Genomic DNA, 21,233 nt, shown 5'->3' on the forward strand with positions numbered 1-21,233 from the left:
CAGTCACCTCATACACAGAGCCAGTCACCCATACACAGAGCCCGTCACCTCATACACTGAGCCAGTCACCTCATACACGGAGCCAGTCACCTCATACACTGAGCCAGTCACCTCATACACGGAGCCAGTCACCTCATACATGGAGCTAGTCACCTCATACACTGAGCCAGTCACCTCATACACTGAGCCAGTCACCTCATACACGGAGCCAGTCACCTCATACACTGAGCCAGTCACCTCATACACGGAGCCAGTCACCTCATACACAGAGCCAGTCACCTCATACACTGAGCCAGTCACCTCATACACGGAGCCAGTCACCTCACACTGAGCCAGTCACCTGTACAGGGCAGTCACCTCATACACGGAGCCAGTCACCTCATACACTGAGCCAGTCACGGAGCCAGACACTGAGGTCACACACTGAGCCAGGACACAGCCAGTCACCTCATACACTGAGCCAGTCACCTCATACACTGAGCCAGTCACCTCATACACTGAGCCAGTCACCTCATACACTGAGCCAGTCACCTCATACACTGAGCCAGTCACCTCATACACGGAGCCAGTCACCTCATACACTGAGCCAGTCACCTCATACACAAAGCCAGTCACCTCAACACTGAGCCAGTCACCTCATACACGGAGCCAGTTCATACACTGAGCCAGTCACCCATACACGGAGCCAGTCACCTCATCTCAGTGAGCCAGTCACCTCATACACTGAGCCAGTCACACACTGAGCCAGAGAGCCACAATACACGGAGGTCACTTCCATTGAGCCAGTTCATACACTGTTCACCCAAAGCCAGTCATCTCTGAGCCAGTCACCTCATACACTGAGCCAGTCACCTCATACACGGAGCCAGTCACCTCATACACTGAGCCAGTCACCTTATACACGGAGTATGAGGTGACTGGCTCTGAGAAACTCCATCAGCTGAGTCTCTTCCAGGCATAAACTCAAAACGGATGTCATTCAGTTCTTTCTTCAAGTTTCTCAACCTCATACACATTGTTTCTTCACATTCCTGTAGGTGCTTTTTGGAGATCCAAAAAGGTCTGCATGGGTACTGAGAACACATCAGGGCTCCTACCAACCTCTCTACTTCCTAAAGGCCCATTTCCCTACCGGGTTCCACCCAAACCCCAGCCCAGAAGGGATCGATGGCACTGGGCCACAGACACTGTAACTGTCCTGAACAGGAACACCTGTACAGGTGAAGCAGGGGACCATGGTCAGGAGAAGGGACAACTGACCAGGAACAAGTCCATACCACCTCTCATCAATAGCCAGGGGGACTCTATTTCGTCTGAAGTTATGACCTCTGGCTCTTCCAGGATACAATCTACATCTTCAACGACACCAGCAGAGGAACAGTGGGCTTCCATCGGATTCACACCTGTTCCAAAGCCTCGTCTCAGTGACGGACCAACACCTGCAGAGGCACAATGGACTTCCATTGGATTCACACCTGTTCCAAAGCCTCGTCTCAGAGTCGGACCAACACCTGCAGAGGCACAATGGACTTCCATTGGATTCACACCTGTTCCAAAGCCTCGTCTCAGAGTCGGACCAACACTTAACCCACACAGCAGAGACTCAGGTAGGACCCTTCATTTATTAAACTATTGTGTCTTTATTGTGAGAGCTCTGGTAAGACTTCCAATGTATTCATTACAGACGGCGCATGAACTTGAAACTTACTAGTGAACACAGTACATTGGCATCTCTAATACTTTGACGGATACAGTATCGTGACAGCTTTCTTGTTTCCATAACAGGTCTGGCAGCAGGACATATGGAGAAGCCCTTATGCTTACGTACCAACCCCGTCCAAAGACTTCCTCCCCCTAACAAGCCCCTCCCAACTTTAAAAAGAAACACTATTGTTCAGAGAGTGGTCCACATGAACACTGAGAACAGAAGCAGTGGATCCATGGTTGTCGTTGACACTGAGGGCTCAGGAGTGGATTTGCATTATACACAGCTTCCAAGAGGCAGCCGGGAGAGGCTGAACACCGCTGTGACAGACAAGCTGAAAGCAAACTGCAGAGAGAAAAACGGTTTATTAGAAACCTTGTGGCAGGAACGCAAACTGGTGCAAGAGAGCGGAATACTGCCGTACCTCAACAAGCAAGAGCTGCTGCTACAGGAGGTATACGGTATCATCAGTGTGTTTTCTACTGTTTGTAAAACATTTATCTTTTCTTTACAATAGGTGTCTTGTTCATTGTGATTGATGGGCACCATTGTATGGATAACTGCATTGGATCTCTCACTCTTTCTCTCTCTCTCTCTGTCTCCCTCCCTCTCTCCTTTTCTCTTTCTCTCTGTCTCCCTCCCCCTCTCCCTTTCTCTTTCTCTCTGTCTCCCTCCCTCTCTTCCTTTCTCTCTCTCTCTGTCTCCCTCCCTCTCTCCCTTTCTCTCTGTCTCCCTCCTCTCTCTTTCTCTCTCTCTCTGTCTCCCTCCCTCTCCCTTTCTCTCTCTCTCTGTCTCCCTCCCTCTCTCCCTTTCTCTCTCTCTTTGTCTCCCTCCCTCCTCTCCCTTTCTCTCTCTCTCTGTCTCCTTCCTCTCCCTTTCTCTCTCTCTGTCTCCCTCCCTCCTCTCCCTTTCTCTCTCTCTCTGTCTCCCTCCCTCCTCTCCCTTTCTCTCTCTCTCTGTCTCCCTCCCTCCTCTCTCTCGTGTCCCAGAGTATGTATGAGGTGGTGACGACAGAGCAGTCCTACCTGGAGAGGCTGGGTGTCGCTGTGAACCATTTCATGAAGTCATCTACCCTGCGTCTAGCCCTGTCACCCAGAGACCACAAGTCCCTTTTCTCTAGTATTGCCAAGATCAGGGAGATTAGCCAGAAGTAAGCCTGCCTGTTGCACATTGGGCCCCAATCTAAGGGTGCAAGACTTCATTACTAGTCTTACCTGTACAAAGACCAATGCATTTGCATTAACTTGTTGTGCCTTTGAGGACTGATCTGAGAAGATCGTTGTGTTGTCAGATTTTTAGATGCGATGAAGGAGGAGCTGGAGTCTAACCTGCTATGTGACATATTGTATTCTCAGCTTTCTAGACGTAATGAGGGAGGAGCTGGAGTCTAACCTGCTATGTGACATATTGTATTCTCAGCTTTCTAGACGTAATGAGGGAGGAGCTGGAGTCTAACCTGCTATGTGACATATTGTATTCTCAGCTTTCTAGACGTAATGAGGGAGGAGCTAGAGTCTAACCTGCTATGTGACATGTTGTGTGATGTCATCCATCGCCACACCAGCAGCCACTTCGGGGCCTATGTGGGCTACATCCGTAACATGCCTTACCAGGAACAGACCATGCACAACCTGGGGTATGTAAATAAAATTGGTTAATATTGCCTCGGCTCTTTCCCAATTCCTCTTTACTCAAATGCTCTTTCCTCACCTCCTCCTCAGAAGACATTGGAGGAGATGGCTAGAGAGGAGGGACATGGGATGTTCTCATCCAATGCGATTTGAGAAGGATGCGAGGAGAGAGGATGCAAGGAATCAAGGAAAAAGTTCATTTAGAAAGAGCCCTGGTCTCAGATGTGCTCATTCCACGTGTCAGTTGTATTGGTAGTATCATGTTTCGGGTACGATCCAGATGCAGACAGTGTCAAATAAACAAAAGTGTATTTCTGATACAGGCAACTGACAGGTCAAAGGCCAGGCAGGGGTCAATAATCCAGTGAGGTGGGGCAATGTACAGAATGGCAGGCAGGCTCAGGGTTTGCAGGATTCCACCCGGAAGGACAGATCCCGGGTGGACAGCCATACCTTCTGCCCGAGACGATACCGGGGAGCCGGGGTCTGGGTGCCGATCCGCTTGTCGTCGATACCTGGAGGTGGTCTTGAGGAGGGCCGAACGGGCTCTCCTCCAGGTACGACGACAGCGGCAGACAAACATCTGGGCAGAAGGTATGCTGACCTCTTCTTCCTGCTCAGGGATGAGCGGGGGCTGATAACCCAGGGAATGGTGATAGGCCCGTGGCAGAGCAGGGAAGGGGGTTGCAGGCGTATTCGACCCACACAAGCTGCTGGCTCCAGGTGGTGCGGAGACCAGGCAGCGCAGAGTAGTCTCAAGGTCCTGGCTGGCTCGCTTCGACTGGCCGTTGGACTGGGGGGTGGAACCTGGAGGACAGGCTGGCTGATGACCCAATGAGGGTGCAGAACGTCTTCCAGAACCGGGACGAGAATCCAGGATGCTGTAGCCCCAGGTAAAGCGTCAGTAAAAGTTGGCAAAACCCAGGAACCGCTGCAGCTGTACTCTGGATGTAGGCTGCGGACAATCCACCACCGCTCTCACATTCCCGGGATTCAACTGTACGCTCTCTGCAGCAATGATGTAACCCAGAAAGGGGATGGTGGAGTGATGGAATTCGCACTTCTGCTTTTACAAAAAGCTGGTTCTCCGGGAGACATTGGAGAACCTGTCGGACATGGAGTACGAGAATGTCATCGAGGTAGACGAAGACATACCGGTTCAACATGTTGCTTGTTCTCTCGGCAACGGAGCCGTCGGGGACTTCCAGGATACCTCAGAAGCGAGGTGGAATCCTTGGATGGGTGAGTGAAATCGAATCTCCTCTACTTCCTTTCTTCCTGTAGTCGCCCATTGATCAGAATGGTCAAGGAAATGAGCGAATCGAGATCCGTCGGTAGTTCCAGGGCAGCAAGCTCGTCTTTTACTTCCTCCGAAACTCTGTGCAGGAACATGTCGAACAGTGCTTCTGGGTTCCAGGCACTCTCAGCTGCCTACGTCCAGAACTGAAGTTGCCACACTGTGGGAGCCCTGCCGAAGCTGGAGTAACTTCCAGGCAGCTTCTTTTCCCGGACAATGGAGCATCGAAAACCATCTTTACCTCTGCCACGAACTCCTCCAGACTGGAGCATACGGCCGACTGTTGTTCCCATACTGCCGTAGCCCAGGCGAGAGCCCTCCCGGGCATCAGCGTGAGGAGGTACGATGTCTCAGAGCGGTCCGAGGGGAAAGAGGAGGACTGCAGCTCGATGATGAGTGAACACTGCAAGAAACGCCCGACTGTTGTTTCTTCGACACTGTCTGCATCTGGGCCATACCTGAAACGTGATAGTACGAACTGGCCATGACTGACCCAGCAGACTCGGACCAGCTCAGCAACGCCGTCTCCCAGACCCTCAGTTACTGTTCGACATGTTCCTGCACAGAGTTTCGGAGGAAGTAAAAGACGAGCTTGCTGCCCTGGAACTACCGACGGATCTCGATTCGCTCTCCATTCAAAGCGCTCCGGGGGAGGTAAGCGGGGTGACGGTACTGCAACAGGCGGGTAACTGAGGGGCTGGGAGGTTACCGTCGTGGTAGCCTACATACTAGACAACCCACGGAATTGCTCCAGCAATGTGTTCAATGCTTGGTCGTGGCGTTCGGCTAAGGTCTGCAACTCCTCGTGCCTTCCAATGGTGGCTCCTTGGGATGAGACGGCGTTGCTGAGCTGGTCCGAGTCTGCTGGGTCAGTCATGGCCAGTTCGTACTATCACGTTTCAGGTATGGCCCAGATGCAGACAGTGTCGAAGAAACAACAGTTTATTTCTAATACAGGGGCAGGCAAACGACAGGTCAAAGGGCAGGGGTCAATAATCCGGTAAGGTGGGGTAAGGTACAGAACGGCAGGCAGGCTCAGGATCAGGTCAGATGGGATTCAATAATCCGGTAAGGTACGGTAAGGTACAGAACGGCAGGCAGGCTCAGGGTCAGGGCGGGCAGAACGATCAAAACCAGGAAGGACTAGAAAACAGGAGCAGGGAAACAGGTAGGAACAGGGGAACAAACACTGGTAGGTTTCACAAACAAAACGAACTGGCAACAGACAAACAGAGAACACAGGTATAACACAGGGGATAATGGGGAAGATGGGCGACACCTGGAGGGAGGTGGAGACAAGCACAAAGACAGGTGAAACAGATCAGGGTGTGACAGGTCGTGAGACAGGACAGAGCATTATTGGTACTGTAGTGTATTATGCTACAACAGAGACTTAGTTTGTTGCTGTTTTGTAACTCTAATGCGTCCCTGAGCAGGAGGGAGAACCCCCAGATCATGGAAATATTAAGGGAGCTACAAGACGACCAACGCTGTTATCGTCTGCCCCTGAAGTCCTTCCTGGTCCTTCCCTTTCAGAGGATCACACGACTCAAGATCCTCATAGAGGTGAGAGGTGTGGAGATGATACGTTGTATCCTATTGAATAAATATGACCTGGTACTGCCATTATGCAAGATAATGCAGATTCATGTTGATGGTGCTCCTGTTCCTAGAACATTTTGAAGAGTACAGAGCGGGGGTCAGAGAGGCAGATGTCTGCAGAGAAAGCACTGAGAGCACTCATAAAGGTATACAACTTTTCACCTGTTATTAGGTAGAGATTGTCGTGTAGGTCTTTCGGAGCATGTAGTTGCATGGTTTGCTAACTATCTGTCTGATAGAACTCAGTGCACTCAATTTGATGGGCTCATGTCAGTTACATTGTCTGTCTGTTTTTTTAATGGTGTGCCCCAGGGCTCTGTACTTGGTCCCCTCTTACTCACTATTTATATGAATAATTTAGACAAAAATGTGCAAAATGCGCAACTTCACTTTTATGCTGACGATACTGTTATTTATTGTTGTGCCTCGTCTCTCACAAAAGCTTTCCAGAACTTGCAAACTGCTTTTTATACTGTTCAACATACCTTGTGTCAATTGAAGCTTATCCTCAACAATGACAAAACTAAACTAACAGTGTTTTCTAAAGCAAGAATCAGACCTCTGAACCTTTCGCCTGTTACTACAAATCAGGGCAATGAGATTGCGAATCTAACCTCATATAAATATCTTAGAATTTTAATTGATGACCGCCTCTCTTTTAAATGGCATATTCAACAACTTACAAAAAAATTGAAGCTGAAATTGGGATTTTATTTTAGGAATAAGGCCTGTTTTTCTTTTGAAGCCAGAAGGAGGCTAGTAATCAGCTACATTTATGCCCTTACTAGACTATGGAGATATATATATTTATATGGAGATATATATATTTATATATGAATGCTTCCACTCAGTTTTACCATGGCACTTGAGTTTTATATTAAACTTTTATATTAAACTGCAAACCCCTTACGTACCACTGCACTTTGTATACCAGGGTTGGCTGGCCTTCTCTAGTCACTCGTAGGCTCAGTCACTGGTATACTTTTATTTACAAAGCCATTTTGGGTTTACTACCATTTTATTTGGGCATTTGTATTGTTCGGAAATGTGGTGGGTACTCTCTTCGTTCGCTGGACTTTATCCTGCTAACTGTTCCAACTGTCCGAACTGAATTTGGTAAAAGGGCTTTTATGTCCTCTGCGCCATCGGCTTGGAACGCCTTACAAAATACTGTTAAACTGGAAGAACTTGTCCCGATTGGTATTTTTAAATCACTGATGAATGATCTTGAGGCTGATTCCCTGCGCTGTCAATGTTTTTAATTAGCTGTTTTTGATTTTGTTTTACTCTTGTGAATTATATGGTTTTTACTAGATTACTTGTAGTTTTTCATGTTGTTTGTCTGTAATTTTTGTATTGACTTGGTACTGCCTATCTTGGCCAGGACCCTCTTGAAAAATATATTTAAAATCTCAATGAGCCTTTCCTGGTTAAATAAAAGTTTTAAAAAAACAACATTGCAATTAGGGCTGTTGCGGTGACCATATTACCGCCACACTGGCAGTCACGAGTTATGAAGGGAGTCAAACTCCATGTGACTTTTTAGTCACGGTAATTAGGCTTCTTCAAACTCTGATGCTGCCGATGGTCATTAGTAGCCTACCAAACTTGCTAACTGCCTGGTACTCAGCACACTCTATTGTCCCACTAATCTCTCTGACATCAATGCAAATGTATTTGAAAATCGAATCAAACACTTTATGAGAGCCCATGAGCTCATGTTGCGCAACATTTCTATAGGCTATGCAATTGCACGAGAAAACAGAGTGATGGCCTCTATTAAAAAGAGGAGGTTCCCATCATCATTCTATGGGCTAGACCTACTAATATTAAACACATTGCCTATCTTTACTACAGGACGATAGCCTGCCTGGCTGGCATGAAAATGAACCACAGGAAAACGTCATCCATTCGCTATTTAAGTGCATAGATGACAGGTATTTTTTACAATGCCCCTGTTTTGAGAAAGGTGCATGATTATGGTCAATTCTAAATCCAAACAAATTTCACACATATATTATTTAGCACATGTAAAAACAAGATTAAATCAAGAATAGTCTGATGGGTGACAATATAGCCTATAATTTGTGAATGATATATTATCACTTGTAAATGATGCCCAGCGTAAAGCAAGAACCAATGGCTTTTTTTGTGTGACTTTTTCTAATCATCGTCACACACCTCATGTAGCCTAGCCCATAGGCCAATATGTGGCCAAATAACTTCTTAAAATTTTGCACATTAATCCACTTCACAAGGGGTGTAGAGCTGGTATACTGGTATACACAAGCACCGTCAACTACTATGGGGAATAGTATATCGACATAGACCAGTGCTTTTGCTGTTCGTTAGGCCTACTCATCTTGTTGGCTGACGAAAAGTAAATGTGGACAGTTCTTCCAATATCTTCAATATGTACCTCGGAATTGGATAAGGACGCACGCAGTTATGCGTCCCCGATATGTCTTTCTTCACTTGTGGCCTGTGAGAAAGACCCGATCACGTGAGCCATGTGAGTGAGAGATGCTTCTGAGCACCTGAAGGGCACAATGCCACACTCTGGGTCAAGGGTACAACCGCCACTGGCCACAAAAGGCATGGATCTTTTTAGGGTGCATTATGGTTACACAAAGGGGACGTCCCCGGGAAAATTCGAAGCATTAGCAAGTTCTTGTCAAATTGTGAATGAGAGACTGATGAAGTGTGTACAGCCTGCGCAAAAATAAAACAAAGCAGAGCTCATGCCTTTCAAGCAACTTTTTTCAAATCATCATTAGAGTCTCATCATTCAACCTTACAGCGTATTAAACATCAAAACATATAGCCCAATGTTTGTAGAACAACTAAAGTTACATTCATTACTCTAAATTAAGCATATTGGAGTTTCTATTTCTTTGTTAACTCCCTCAAATCGTTTGGAGAAAATATCCTTTCTATTTAATTCAGCTTTGTTCAATTGTATTCTTGTTAGTATAATATTAAATAATCCAAATTCAAAGCACATCTTGACTGCTAAATTAACTAATGCAGCCCACAGCCATATGGCAAAGCCAGTTCAGGACTTAACATAAGGACAACTCAGAGTATGCGATTGTGTTCTTCTGAAATAGACTACCTTTTTCTTCAAATCATGTTTCTTTAGACCTGTCTAAAATAAATAATGGATTTATTGTGATGGTGTAGACTATATTACTTTTTAAAATGTAGATGTTCCAAAGGTCTGCATCAGTGGCTTGTAGGCTGTGTGGAAGACAGGAGATGCTAAATGTGTTTATGTTAATTAACGGTCAGTTACCGTGAGACTGTCAGTCATTTGCTTGACAATCACCGGCTGACGAAATTTCGTGACCGCCACAGCCCTAATTACAATACTTTATCATATTAGACACACAGGACTAGCACAATTTCCACCCAAGGGCATTGAGCACATCGTGCCCTCTGACCCCTCAGGTAGTTGAGGCCTGCAATAGGGAGGTGGGGAGGATGAAGATGATGGAGGAAATCGTTCACATCGCCAACAAAACTGAGTTTGAATGCAAGGTGAATAAAAATGCTAAATACAATGTTGATGTTCAATTAAGTATCATTAAATGGTGATAAATGATAAATCAGTAGAGATCCCGAGAATGAGATTTAACCAGAACTCTTAATCAAACCTTCAACGGTCCTAATCACACATGTATTTTCCCTCTTCAAGGCCCTGCCCCTGGTGTCTTCCTCTCGCTGGCTTGTCAGACAGGGGCAACTAGCTCAGCTGTCAGAGAAAGAAAACATCTTTGGTCACCGGAAACTCTGTCACATCTACCTTTTCCTCTTCAATGACCTACTGCTGGTGACCACTAGGAAAGGGTCTGTGGGGATGTATCATCTTACACTTACTATACAGTCCTAGTATAGTAGTCTGCGTTTCAGGCTCAAGTTACAATACACTGACTGTTATGATGTTGGTGTGCCTGATAACAACATTTTTATTGGATCTTAGCATGGATCGGTTTGTGGTGCGGGATCATGTCCACCGTTCCCTGATAGAGGTGAGTGAAGGACTGGAGGAGAAGGAGGATTTGGTGTGTGCTTCATGGGAGAGGATGTTCTGCCTTGCTCTGCTGAAGAACCAGAGGGGAACAACATCTCAGTTCCTGCTGCAGGCCTCCACACAGTAAGTTTACCACATATCCTAAAGATCAGCAAAACCACATCTTAGTTCCTGCTTCACCCACCTTGTAGTGAGTTAGTTTACACATCCTAGATCAGACCAATGAAGCATGTAACCACACAGAATATGTATATCTATGGATCAGACAGGCAGTACTACTACACTAGCCCACATAAAAAATACTAGGGTACTGCATACTATGGTATAAATACTATAGTATTACTATATTTATTTACTATAGTATTCACTGTAGGGTTTTTGCGGACATGACTGTATTATACTGTAGTATGTATGGTCTACTATAGTATAAATACTGTAGCATTTATGGTCTACTATAGTATAAATACTGTATTATTACTATAGTTAATTGTTACGCGGAGTGGAACAGGGAAACCCAAGAGCAGACTCAGGCGAGGAGACTGGGATGAAGTAACCAAGGTATTTATTGAAACACAGGGGGAAGATGGAGTGCAGGTCAGGGGAAGTACAGATGGGTTGCAGGAAACCAGGTGCGGAAGCTGAGGCTGGAGCGAGAGGGGTTGAGACAGGGTAACCAGGTGCGGAGGCTCAGGCTGGAGCGAGAGGGGTTGAGACAGGGTAACCAGGTGCGTAGGCTCAGGCTGGAGACACGCAGGTCCGGAGGCTGAGGCTTGAGACGGTTGAGGGTAAGCAGGTCTGGAGGCTGAGGCTGGAGCGAGAGGGGGTTGAGACAGGGTAAGCAGGTCCGGAGGCTGAGGCCGGAGCGAGAGGGGTTGAGACAGGGTAAGCAGGTCCGGAGGCTGAGGCTGGAGCGAGAGGGGGTTGAGACAGGGTAACCAGGTCCGGAGGCTGAGGCTGGAGCGAGAGGGGTTGAGACAGGGTAAGCAGGTCCGGAGGCTGAGGCTGGAGCGAGAGGGGTTGAGACAGGGTAAGCAGGTCCGGAGGTTGAGGCTGGAGCGAGAGGGGTTGGGACAGGGTAAGCAGGTCCGGAGGCTGAGGCTGGAGGGAGAGGGGTCGAGACAGGGTAAGCAGGTCGGGAGACTGAGGCTGGAGCGAGAGGGGCTGGGACAGGGTAAGCAAGTCCGGAGGGGAATCCAGGACAGAGTAACAGAGTGGGGAATCCAGGACAGAGTAGTAGAGTGGGGAATCCAGGACAGAGTAGCAGGATGACGAGACGTGGAACTGGAGACAGGGACCAGATTCAAAGCGGGTAGTACTGTAGCGGAGAGGAAAACCGTGTCAGGCAAGGGAAAATAGTCACAACAGGATAACAGGATCTAAATAGTAACAAACGGCTAGAAACGTAGACTGACAGAGCAGAGATTACGATCTGGCAGCGTGGAAGTGGCAGGATTGAGTATTTGTAGAGGTCTTGATTATGGAACAGGTTGCAGCTGGTAAGGGATCTGCTCTGACACCTGTCTCCGCCCACACAATTACACACACAGAGAGGGAGAGAGCACTGGAGGAGTGGCGGCAGGTCAAGGAGACACAGAATGAGCAGTAGAGGGCGTGGCAGGAGCAGATTTGACAGTTAATAGTGTTTTTGTTTTATTATCTTTGACATACAGTATAAATAGGGTCTTTTTCCTTGAGGGATAAATACTAAAAGTTATTACCTACCTAGAGGTTATTTTCCATAACCTCTAGGTAGGTGGAACTGTAGTCTGAACAAATAGTACAGAGCTTCTGCTCTTTTCTATAACTTGTAGGGAACAGAATATATGATCTATACTTGGCAGGCAAGTTTCTCACTTATGGGTGGCACAAATTGGGACATGGGTTAGCGGAATGGGTGGGGTAAATGAAAAATTAAATACTGTAGTATTACTATAGTTCAAAATCTGTAGTGTTTTTGCAGACACTAGTGTGTTTGTGGAATTACTGTAGTTTTTATTGCAACGAATACTGTAGTAGTCTACAGTAAACTACGAAAATCTATAATAAGTACTACACATGATCGAGGGATACTGTAGTGTGTATTATAGTATTGTACAGTATACTACAGTTTACTTCCTAATTCTAAAGTAAGCACTACACAATCAAGGGAGACTACAGTGTGTAGTATAGCATTCTACAGTATACTACAGTTTACTTCAGAATTCTATAGAATTCTATAGTAAGTACTATAGTATTCTATAGTAAACTGTAGTATTTTTTAATGTGGGATACTCCTGATGACCAGTCGACCGATTGGCCCAATATGGTCTGAAAGAATGGGATCTCAGCAATGCTTTAAAATGGGCTATCACTGCCCCTTAAGATATTTAATGGTGTCCCTTCATTTTGAAAGTAATGGAAAGTCCTAAGTGTAGGGGTTGATACATATATCTTAAGGGCAAATCAAGTCTGACATTTTGAAATGGAAATGTCAAACTTTAGAAGCCTTTTTAAACCTTGAATACACTTCAAGTTTTCATTTCCTAGCAACAAAATAAAAAATTAAATTAAGATCCTACATCTGTAAATATTTTGCTGTGGGACCTGGAATTTTTATTTGGTAGCACTAGTGTTCCACACCTGGAAAATTATTCAACCTGATAACAAATTAAATGCCAAAATGATATTTGTGCCATTGTGGGCAAGCAACGTTTTTACACTTTTATCACAATTGTTTTGTGTCCAGTTTTCTCTGGCTGTTATTACAATTGTATTATTATTTGAGCAGAGTACATAGTGAGCAGTCTATACATTCAGCAACTCTTGGAGGACAGACAGTAAGTTGATACAAACGCTTCTTGATTGTTAAATCAACACGTTCGGGCTTCAGCCTTCATTAGAGATTTACCCTTGAAATTATTAAGGAGACTTTTATATGTTTCAAAATGGTCTCCTATGGGATCAACGACAAATCACAGTGGGAATACACAGCAAAAAAAATGACCAATGAGAGGCGATTTTGAAACTTATAAAGCCTCAATTTCTTCACTTCTAAGCTGTAAGACAAGCCATCTCTCCACACCATTCATCCCAGAAGCTGGAGTCCCTCAAGGTGCAGTCCTCAGCCCACTTCTATTCATCATCTACATCTCAGACATCCACCTTCTGTCTGACAAGTAGCACAATTTGCCGATGACTTATACTACTGGACCAACTCAAAGTTTCTACAAGTAGCTTCCCCCAAAAAATACTCAACAAGTGCATAGAAGAAAGAGAAAAGTGGTGAAACAAGTGAAACTCAACCCTCAAAAGACGTAGTGTGTCCTATTCACCAGACACGCAAACCAAAGGAAACCATAACTCTCAAAATTAAATAATACAAATAGAAAAAGATGCAAAGTTTCTGAGGGTAATATTTCAAAGCAATATGTTGTTGATGACCCATATTGAGAACATCGAGAAAGAGGGACGGCAAGAGGACTAATCACCTGAAAGCACTTTGTGGAAAGAATGGAGCATCAATGGAAACCATTTTAGAAGTATATTTTAGCTACATCAGATTACTCTTCGAGTACACACTACCCTCCTTGGATCACAGCCTTCACACCACAAATGAACCGACTGCAAAGAATCCAGAACCAGGAAATAAAACTGCATTCAGCAGGTGTAAAGTACTTAAGGAAAAAAAAACTTTAAAGTACTACTTAAGTCGTTTTTTGGGGTATCTGAACTTTACTTTACTTTACTATTTATACTTTTGACAACTTTTGCTTTTACTTCACTACATTCCTAAAGAAAATAATGTACTTTTTACTCCATACATTTTCCATGACACCCAAAAGTACTCGTTACATTTTGAATGGCTAGCAGGTGTCACGTTCGGACCTTAGTTCTTTTATTATGTATTTGTTTTAGTATGGTCAGAGCGTGAGTTGGGTGGGTTGTTTTGGGATTTCTGTGTTTGGCCTGATATGGTTCTCAATCAGAGGCAGCTGTTTATCGTTGTCCCTGATTGAGAACCATATTTAGGTAGCCTGGTTTCACTTTTGAGTTGTGGGAGATTGTTTTCTGTTAGTGTGTGTGGCACCTGACGGAGCTGTTTAGTTTGCTCTCTTTTGTTATTTTGTATTTAGTGTTCAGTTCAGTTTATTAAAAGGATGAACACTTACCACGCTGCGCATTGGTCTGACATTTCTTACTCCTCGTCAGAGGAGGACGAAGACAGCCGTTACAGCAGGACAGGAAAATTCATGCACTTATCAAGAGAACATCCCTGGTCATCCCTACTGCCTCTGATCTGGCGGAATCATTAAACACAAATGCTTTGTTTGTAAATTATGTCTGAGTGTTGGAGAGTGCCCCTGACTATCCATAAATAAAACAACAAGAAAATGGTGCCATCTGGTTTGCTCAATTTAGGGATTTTTAAATGATTTATACTTTTACTTTTACTTTTGATACTTAAGTGTAAGGGCACAAGGCCAGGCCCAGATGCAGACACAGGAGGCAGATGGTTTGAGTCTGTGATATTTATTAGTTTCCAAAAGGGTAGGCAAGAGAATGGTCGTGGACAGGCAAAAGGTCAAAACCAGTTCAGAGTCCAGAAGGTACAGTGTGGCAGACAGGCTCGAGGTCAGGCAGGCGGGTATAGAGTCCAGAAACACGCAAGGGTCAAAACCAGGAGGACTAGCAAAAGAGAACTTAAAAAATCAGAAGCACGGGAAAAAACACTGGTTGACTTGAACAGACAAGATGAACTGGCAAAGAGACACAGGAAACACAGGGATAAAAACACCAGGGAAAATAAGCTACACCTGGAGGGGGTGGAGACAATCACAAGGACAGGTGAAACAGATCAGGGCGTGACACTTAAGTATATTTGATCAATTACATTTACTTTTGATACTTAAGTATATTTAAAACAAAATACTTTTAGACTTTTACTCAAGTAGTATTTTACTCGGTGTACTTACCTACCAACCTTTTACTGTTTAATAATACGTTTATGCTATTTATCAAGTACCCTACCCTAACGCTCACTAACTTGTTGTTACCAATAACATCTTACTAACTTGTTGTTACTGGTAACAACTTACTAACTTGTTGTTACTAGTAACACCTTACTAACTTGTTGTTACTGGTAACAACTTACTAACTTGTTGTTACTGGTAACATCTTACTAACTTGTTGTTACCACTAACATATTACTAACTTGTTGTTACTAGTAACACCTTACTAACTTGTTGTTACTAGTAACACCTTACTAACTTGTTGTTACCACTAACATATTATTAACTTGTTGTTACCAATAACATCTTACTAACTTGTTGTTACCAATAACATCTTACTAACTTGTTGTTACCAATAACATCTTACTAACTTGTTGTTACCAATAACATCTTACTAACTTGTTGTTACCAATAACATCTTACTAACTTGTTATTACCACTAACATATTACTAACTTGTTGTTACCAATAACATCTTTATTATTACCACTAACATATTACTAACTTGTTGTTACCAATAACATCTTATTAACTTGTTGTTACCAATAACATCTTATTAACTTGTTGTTACCAATAACATCTTACTAACTTGTTGTTACCAATAACATCTTACTAACTTGTTGTTACCAATAACATCTTATTAACTTGTTGTTACCAATAACATCTTACTAACTTGTTGTTACCAATAACATCTTACTAACTTGTTGTTACTGGTAACAACTTACTAACTTGTTGTTACTGGTAACAACTTACTAACTTGTTGTTACTGGTAACATCTTACTAACTTGTTGTTACCACTAACATATTACTAACTTGTTGTTACTAGTAACACCTTACTAACTTGTTGTTACTAGTAACACCTTACTAACTTGTTGTTACCACTAACATATTATTAACTTGTTGTTACCAATAACATATTACTAACTTGTTGTTACCAATAACATCTTACTAACTTGTTGTTACTGGTAACAACTTACTAACTTGTTGTTACTAGTAACACCTTACTAACTTGTTGTTACTGGTAACATCTTACTAACTTGTTGTTACCACTAACATATTACTAACTTGTTGTTACTAGTAACACCTTACTAACTTGTTGTTACTAGTAACACCTTACTAACTTGTTGTTACCACTAACATATTATTAACTTGTTGTTACCAATAACATATTACTAACTTGTTGTTACCAATAACATCTTACTAACTTGTTGTTACCAATAACATCTTATTAACTTGTTGTTACCAATAACATCTTACTAACTTGTTGTTACCAATAACATCTTATTAACTTGTTGTTACCAATAACATCTTACAAACTTGTTGTTACCAATAACATATTACTAACTTGTTGTTACCAATAACATCTTACTAACTTGTTATTACCACTAACATATTACTAACTTGTTGTTACCAATAACATCTTATTAACTTGTTGTTACCAATAACATCTTACTAACTTGTTGTTACCAATAACATCTTACTAACTTGTTGTTACCAATAACATCTTATTAACTTGTTGTTACCAATAACATCTTACTAACTTGTTGTTACCAATAACATCTTACTAACTTGTTGTTACCAATAGCATCTTACTAACTTGTTGTTACCAATAACATCTTATTAACTTGTTGTTACCAATAACATCTTACTAACTTGTTGTTACTGGTAACAACTTACTAACTTGTTGTTACTAGTAACACCTTACTAACTTGTTGTTACTGGTAACATCTTACTAACTTGTTGTTACCACTAACATATTACTAACTTGTTGTTACCAATAACATCTTATTAACTTGTTGTTACCAATAACATCTTACTAACTTGTTGTTACCACTAACATATTACTAACTTGTTGTTACCAATAACATCTTATTAACTTGTTGTTACCAATAACATCTTACTAACTTGTTGCTACTGGTAACAACTTACTAACTTGTTGTTACCAATAACATCTTACTAACTTGTTGTTACCAATAGCATCTTACTAACTTGTTGTTACCAATAACATCTTATTAACTTGTTGTTACCAATAACATCTTACTAACTTGTTGTTACCAATAACATCTTACTAACTTGTTATTACCACTAACATATTACTAACTTGTTGTTACCAATAACATCTTATTAACTTGTTGTTACCAATAACATCTTACTAACTTGTTGTTACCAATAACATCTTACTAACTTGTTGTTACCAATAACATCTTATTAACTTGTTGTTACCAATAACATCTTACTAACTTGTTGTTACCAATAACATCTTATTAACTTGTTGTTACCAATAACATCTTACTAACTTGTTGTTACCAATAACATCTTACTAACTTGTTGTTACCAATAACATCTTACTAACTTGTTATTACCACTAACATATTACTAACTTGTTGTTACCAATAACATCTTATTAACTTGTTGTTACCAATAACATCTTACTAACTTGTTGTTACCAATAACATCTTACTAACTTGTTGTTACCAATAACATCTTATTAACTTGTTGTTACCAATAACATCTTACTAACTTGTTGTTACCAATAACATCTTACTAACTTGTTGTTAGCAATAACATCTTACTAACTTGTTATTACCACTAACATATTACTAACTTGTTGTTACCAATAACATCTTACTAACTTGTTGTTACCAATAACATCTTATTAACTTGTTGTTACCAATAACATCTTATTAACTTGTTGTTACCAATAACATCTTACTAACTTGTTGTTACTGGTAACAACTTACTAACTTGTTGTTACCAATGTTGTTACCAATAACATCTTACTAACTTGTTGTTACCAATAACATCTTACTAACTTGTTGTTACCAATAACATCTTATTAACTTGTTGTTACCAATAACATCTTACTAACTTGTTGTTACCAATAACATCTTACTAACTTGTTATTACCACTTGTTGTTACTGGTAACATCTTACTAACTTGTTGTTACCACTAACATATTACTAACTTGTTGTTACCAATAACATCTTATTAACTTGTTGTTACCAATAACATCTTACTAACTTGTTGTTACCACTAACATATTACTAACTTGTTGTTACCAATAACATCTTATTAACTTGTTGTTACCAATAACATCTTACTAACTATCTTACTAACTTGTTGTTACCAATAACATCTTACTAACTTGTTGTTACCAATAGCATCTTACTAACTTGTTGTTACCAATAACATCTTATTAACTTGTTGTTACCAATAACATCTTACTAACTTGTTGTTACCAATAACATCTTACTAACTTGTTATTACCACTAACATATTACTAACTTGTTGTTACCAATAACATCTTATTAACTTGTTGTTACCAATAACATCTTACTAACTTGTTGTTACCAATAACATCTTACTAACTTGTTGTTACCAATAACATCTTATTAACTTGTTGTTACCAATAACATCTTACTAACTTGTTGTTACCAATAGCATCTTACTAACTTGTTGTTACCAATAACATCTTATTAACTTGTTGTTACCAATAACATCTTACTAACTTGTTGTTACCAATAACATCTTACTAACTTGTTATTACCACTAACATATTACTAACTTGTTGTTACCAATAACATCTTATTAACTTGTTGTTACCAATAACATCTTACTAACTTGTTGTTACCAATAACATCTTACTAACTTGTTGTTACCAATAACATCTTATTAACTTGTTGTTACCAATAACATCTTTAACTTGTTGTAACATCTTACTAACTTGTTGTTAGCAATAACATCTTACTAACTTGTTATTACCACTAACATATTACTAACTTGTTGTTACCAATAACATCTTACTAACTTGTTGTTACCAATAACATCTTATTAACTTGTTGTTACCAATAACATCTTACTAACTTGTTGTTACCACTAACATCTTACTAACTTGTTGTTACTGGTAACAACTTACTAACTTGTTGTTACCAATACCATCTTACTAACTTGTTGTTACCAATAACATCTTACTAACTTGTTGTTACCAATAACATCTTACTAACTTGTTGTTACCAATAACATCTTACTAACTTGTTGTTACCAATAACATCTTACTAACTTGTTGTTACTGGTAACATCTTACTAACTTGTTGTTACTGGTAACAACTTACTAACTTGTTGTTACCAATAACATATTACTAACTTGTTATTACCAGTAACATATTACTAACTTGTTATTACCATAATTAACATATTATTAACTTGTTATTACCATAATTAACATATTACTAACTTGTTATTACCTAATTAACATATTACTAACTTGTTATTACCATAATTAACATATTACTAACTTGTTATTACCATAATTAACATATTACTAACTTGTTATTACCATAATTAACATATTACTAACTTGTTATCACAATAACATATTACTAACTTGCTATTACCATAATTAACATATTACTAACTTGTTATTACCATAATTAACATATTAATAACTTGTTATTACCTTAATTAACATATTACTAACCTGTTATTACCACTAACATATTATTAACTTGTTATTACCACTAACATATTACTAACTTGTTATTACCACTAACATATTACTAACTTGTTATTACCTTAATTAACATATTACTAACCTGTTATTACCACTAACATATTACTAACTTGTTATCACAATAACATATTACTAACGTGTTATTACCATAATTAACATATTACTAACTTGTTATTAACACTAACATATTACTAACTTGTTATTACCACTAACATATTACTAACTTATTGTTACCATTAACATCTTACTAACTTACTAACGGGGCGGCAGGTAGCCTAGTTGTTAGGGTGTTGGGACAGTAACTGAAAGGTTGCTAGATTGAATCCCCGAGCTGACAAGGTAAAAATCTGTCATTCTGCCCCTGAACAAGGCAGTTAACCCACTGTTCCTAGGCTGTCACTGTAAATAAGAATTTGTTCTTAATTAACTGACTTGCCTAGTTAAATAAAGGTCAAATAAAAATAAAAAACGTGCTATTATGACTAACATCTTACTAATTTGTTATTACCACCAACATCTTACTAACTTGTTATTACCCGAATTAAGGTCTTACTAACTTGTTATTGTCGCTAACATCTTACTAACTTGTTATTACCAGATTTAACACCTTTTTGTTAAACTCTTTATTTCTTATAATCTTTTAACTTAGTAGTTTGTTTTAATTAAAATCAGTTCAGGAAACGAGCCAATCCCGCTTTTGTGATCCACAAACACTCCATAAGCATCCTTTAATACCAAGCCCCTCCTCTTTGCCCCCTGCCTGCCTTGCCTCCTCCTCTCATTCCATGAGCAGAGGCTCTGAACTATCCAATCAGGCCCCAGTCCAGCCAGGCACCTGTAAAATCTTGGTCCTGATGAAAACTGAGGTGTATTAAACAAACTAAACCCATTTTTAATTTTAACAATAAAGAAGCACTTTTATCCTTCCACTATCCTCCACGAGTTTCTCAATGTCCTCTTCTCTTGAGAGTGAGATAGCAGAAGTGTTCACTTCCCTTTAAGAGAAGCTTGGTTAAGGGAAAGTGACTGGCTTCGCAGCACCGCAGCTTCCGGGTACCATAGACTATAAAGCACCGCTGATTTTTCTAGTGCTAAGTAACGTTTGGTGCTCCTAGATTTTAAGTTGGCAGCACCAGTACTATCAATAAAGAAAATGTTTTAGAGCCCTGAGTGTGACAGTTTGACTTCTCATCTTTTAAGTTGGCAGCACCAGTACTATCAATAGAGAAAATGTTTTAGAGCCCTGAGTGTGACAGTTTGACTTCTCATCTTTTAAGTTGGCAGCACCAGTACTATCAATAGAGAAAATGTTTTAGAGCCCTGAGTGTGACAGTTTGACTTCTCATCTTTTAAGTTGGCAGCACCAGTACTATCAATAGAGAAAATGTTTTAGAGCCCTGAGTGTGACAGTTTGACTTCTCATCTTTTAAGTTGGCAGCACCAGTACTATCAATAGAGAAAATGTTT

At 40.9% G+C, this 21,233-nt stretch overlaps 1 protein-coding gene across 2 annotated transcripts in view; it reads left to right on the forward strand.

The window, feature by feature from the left end:
- LOC112233515 (ephexin-1) overlaps window positions 1–21,233 on the forward strand; it is a 36,084-nt gene that overhangs the window by 12,168 nt on the left and 2,683 nt on the right. For both annotated transcript variants that reach the window (XR_006083495.1, XM_042322596.1), the window contains exons 2-10: window positions 1,038–1,607; window positions 1,786–2,159; window positions 2,695–2,855; window positions 3,189–3,341; window positions 6,070–6,199; window positions 6,307–6,381; window positions 9,686–9,775; window positions 9,933–10,084; window positions 10,218–10,391. Coding sequence is in view for 1 of the 2 variants with exons in the window: in XM_042322596.1 (XP_042178530.1) it covers window positions 1,067–1,607; window positions 1,786–2,159; window positions 2,695–2,855; window positions 3,189–3,341; window positions 6,070–6,199; window positions 6,307–6,381; window positions 9,686–9,775; window positions 9,933–10,084; window positions 10,218–10,391 (1,850 nt within the window). In the remaining variant the exon portion in view is untranslated. The remainder of the gene's footprint in view (window positions 1–1,037; window positions 1,608–1,785; window positions 2,160–2,694; window positions 2,856–3,188; window positions 3,342–6,069; window positions 6,200–6,306; window positions 6,382–9,685; window positions 9,776–9,932; window positions 10,085–10,217; window positions 10,392–21,233) is intronic.

Source organism: Oncorhynchus tshawytscha, linkage group LG05, assembly GCF_018296145.1.
Source record: "Oncorhynchus tshawytscha isolate Ot180627B linkage group LG05, Otsh_v2.0, whole genome shotgun sequence".
Lineage (NCBI taxonomy): Eukaryota > Metazoa > Chordata > Actinopteri > Salmoniformes > Salmonidae > Oncorhynchus > Oncorhynchus tshawytscha.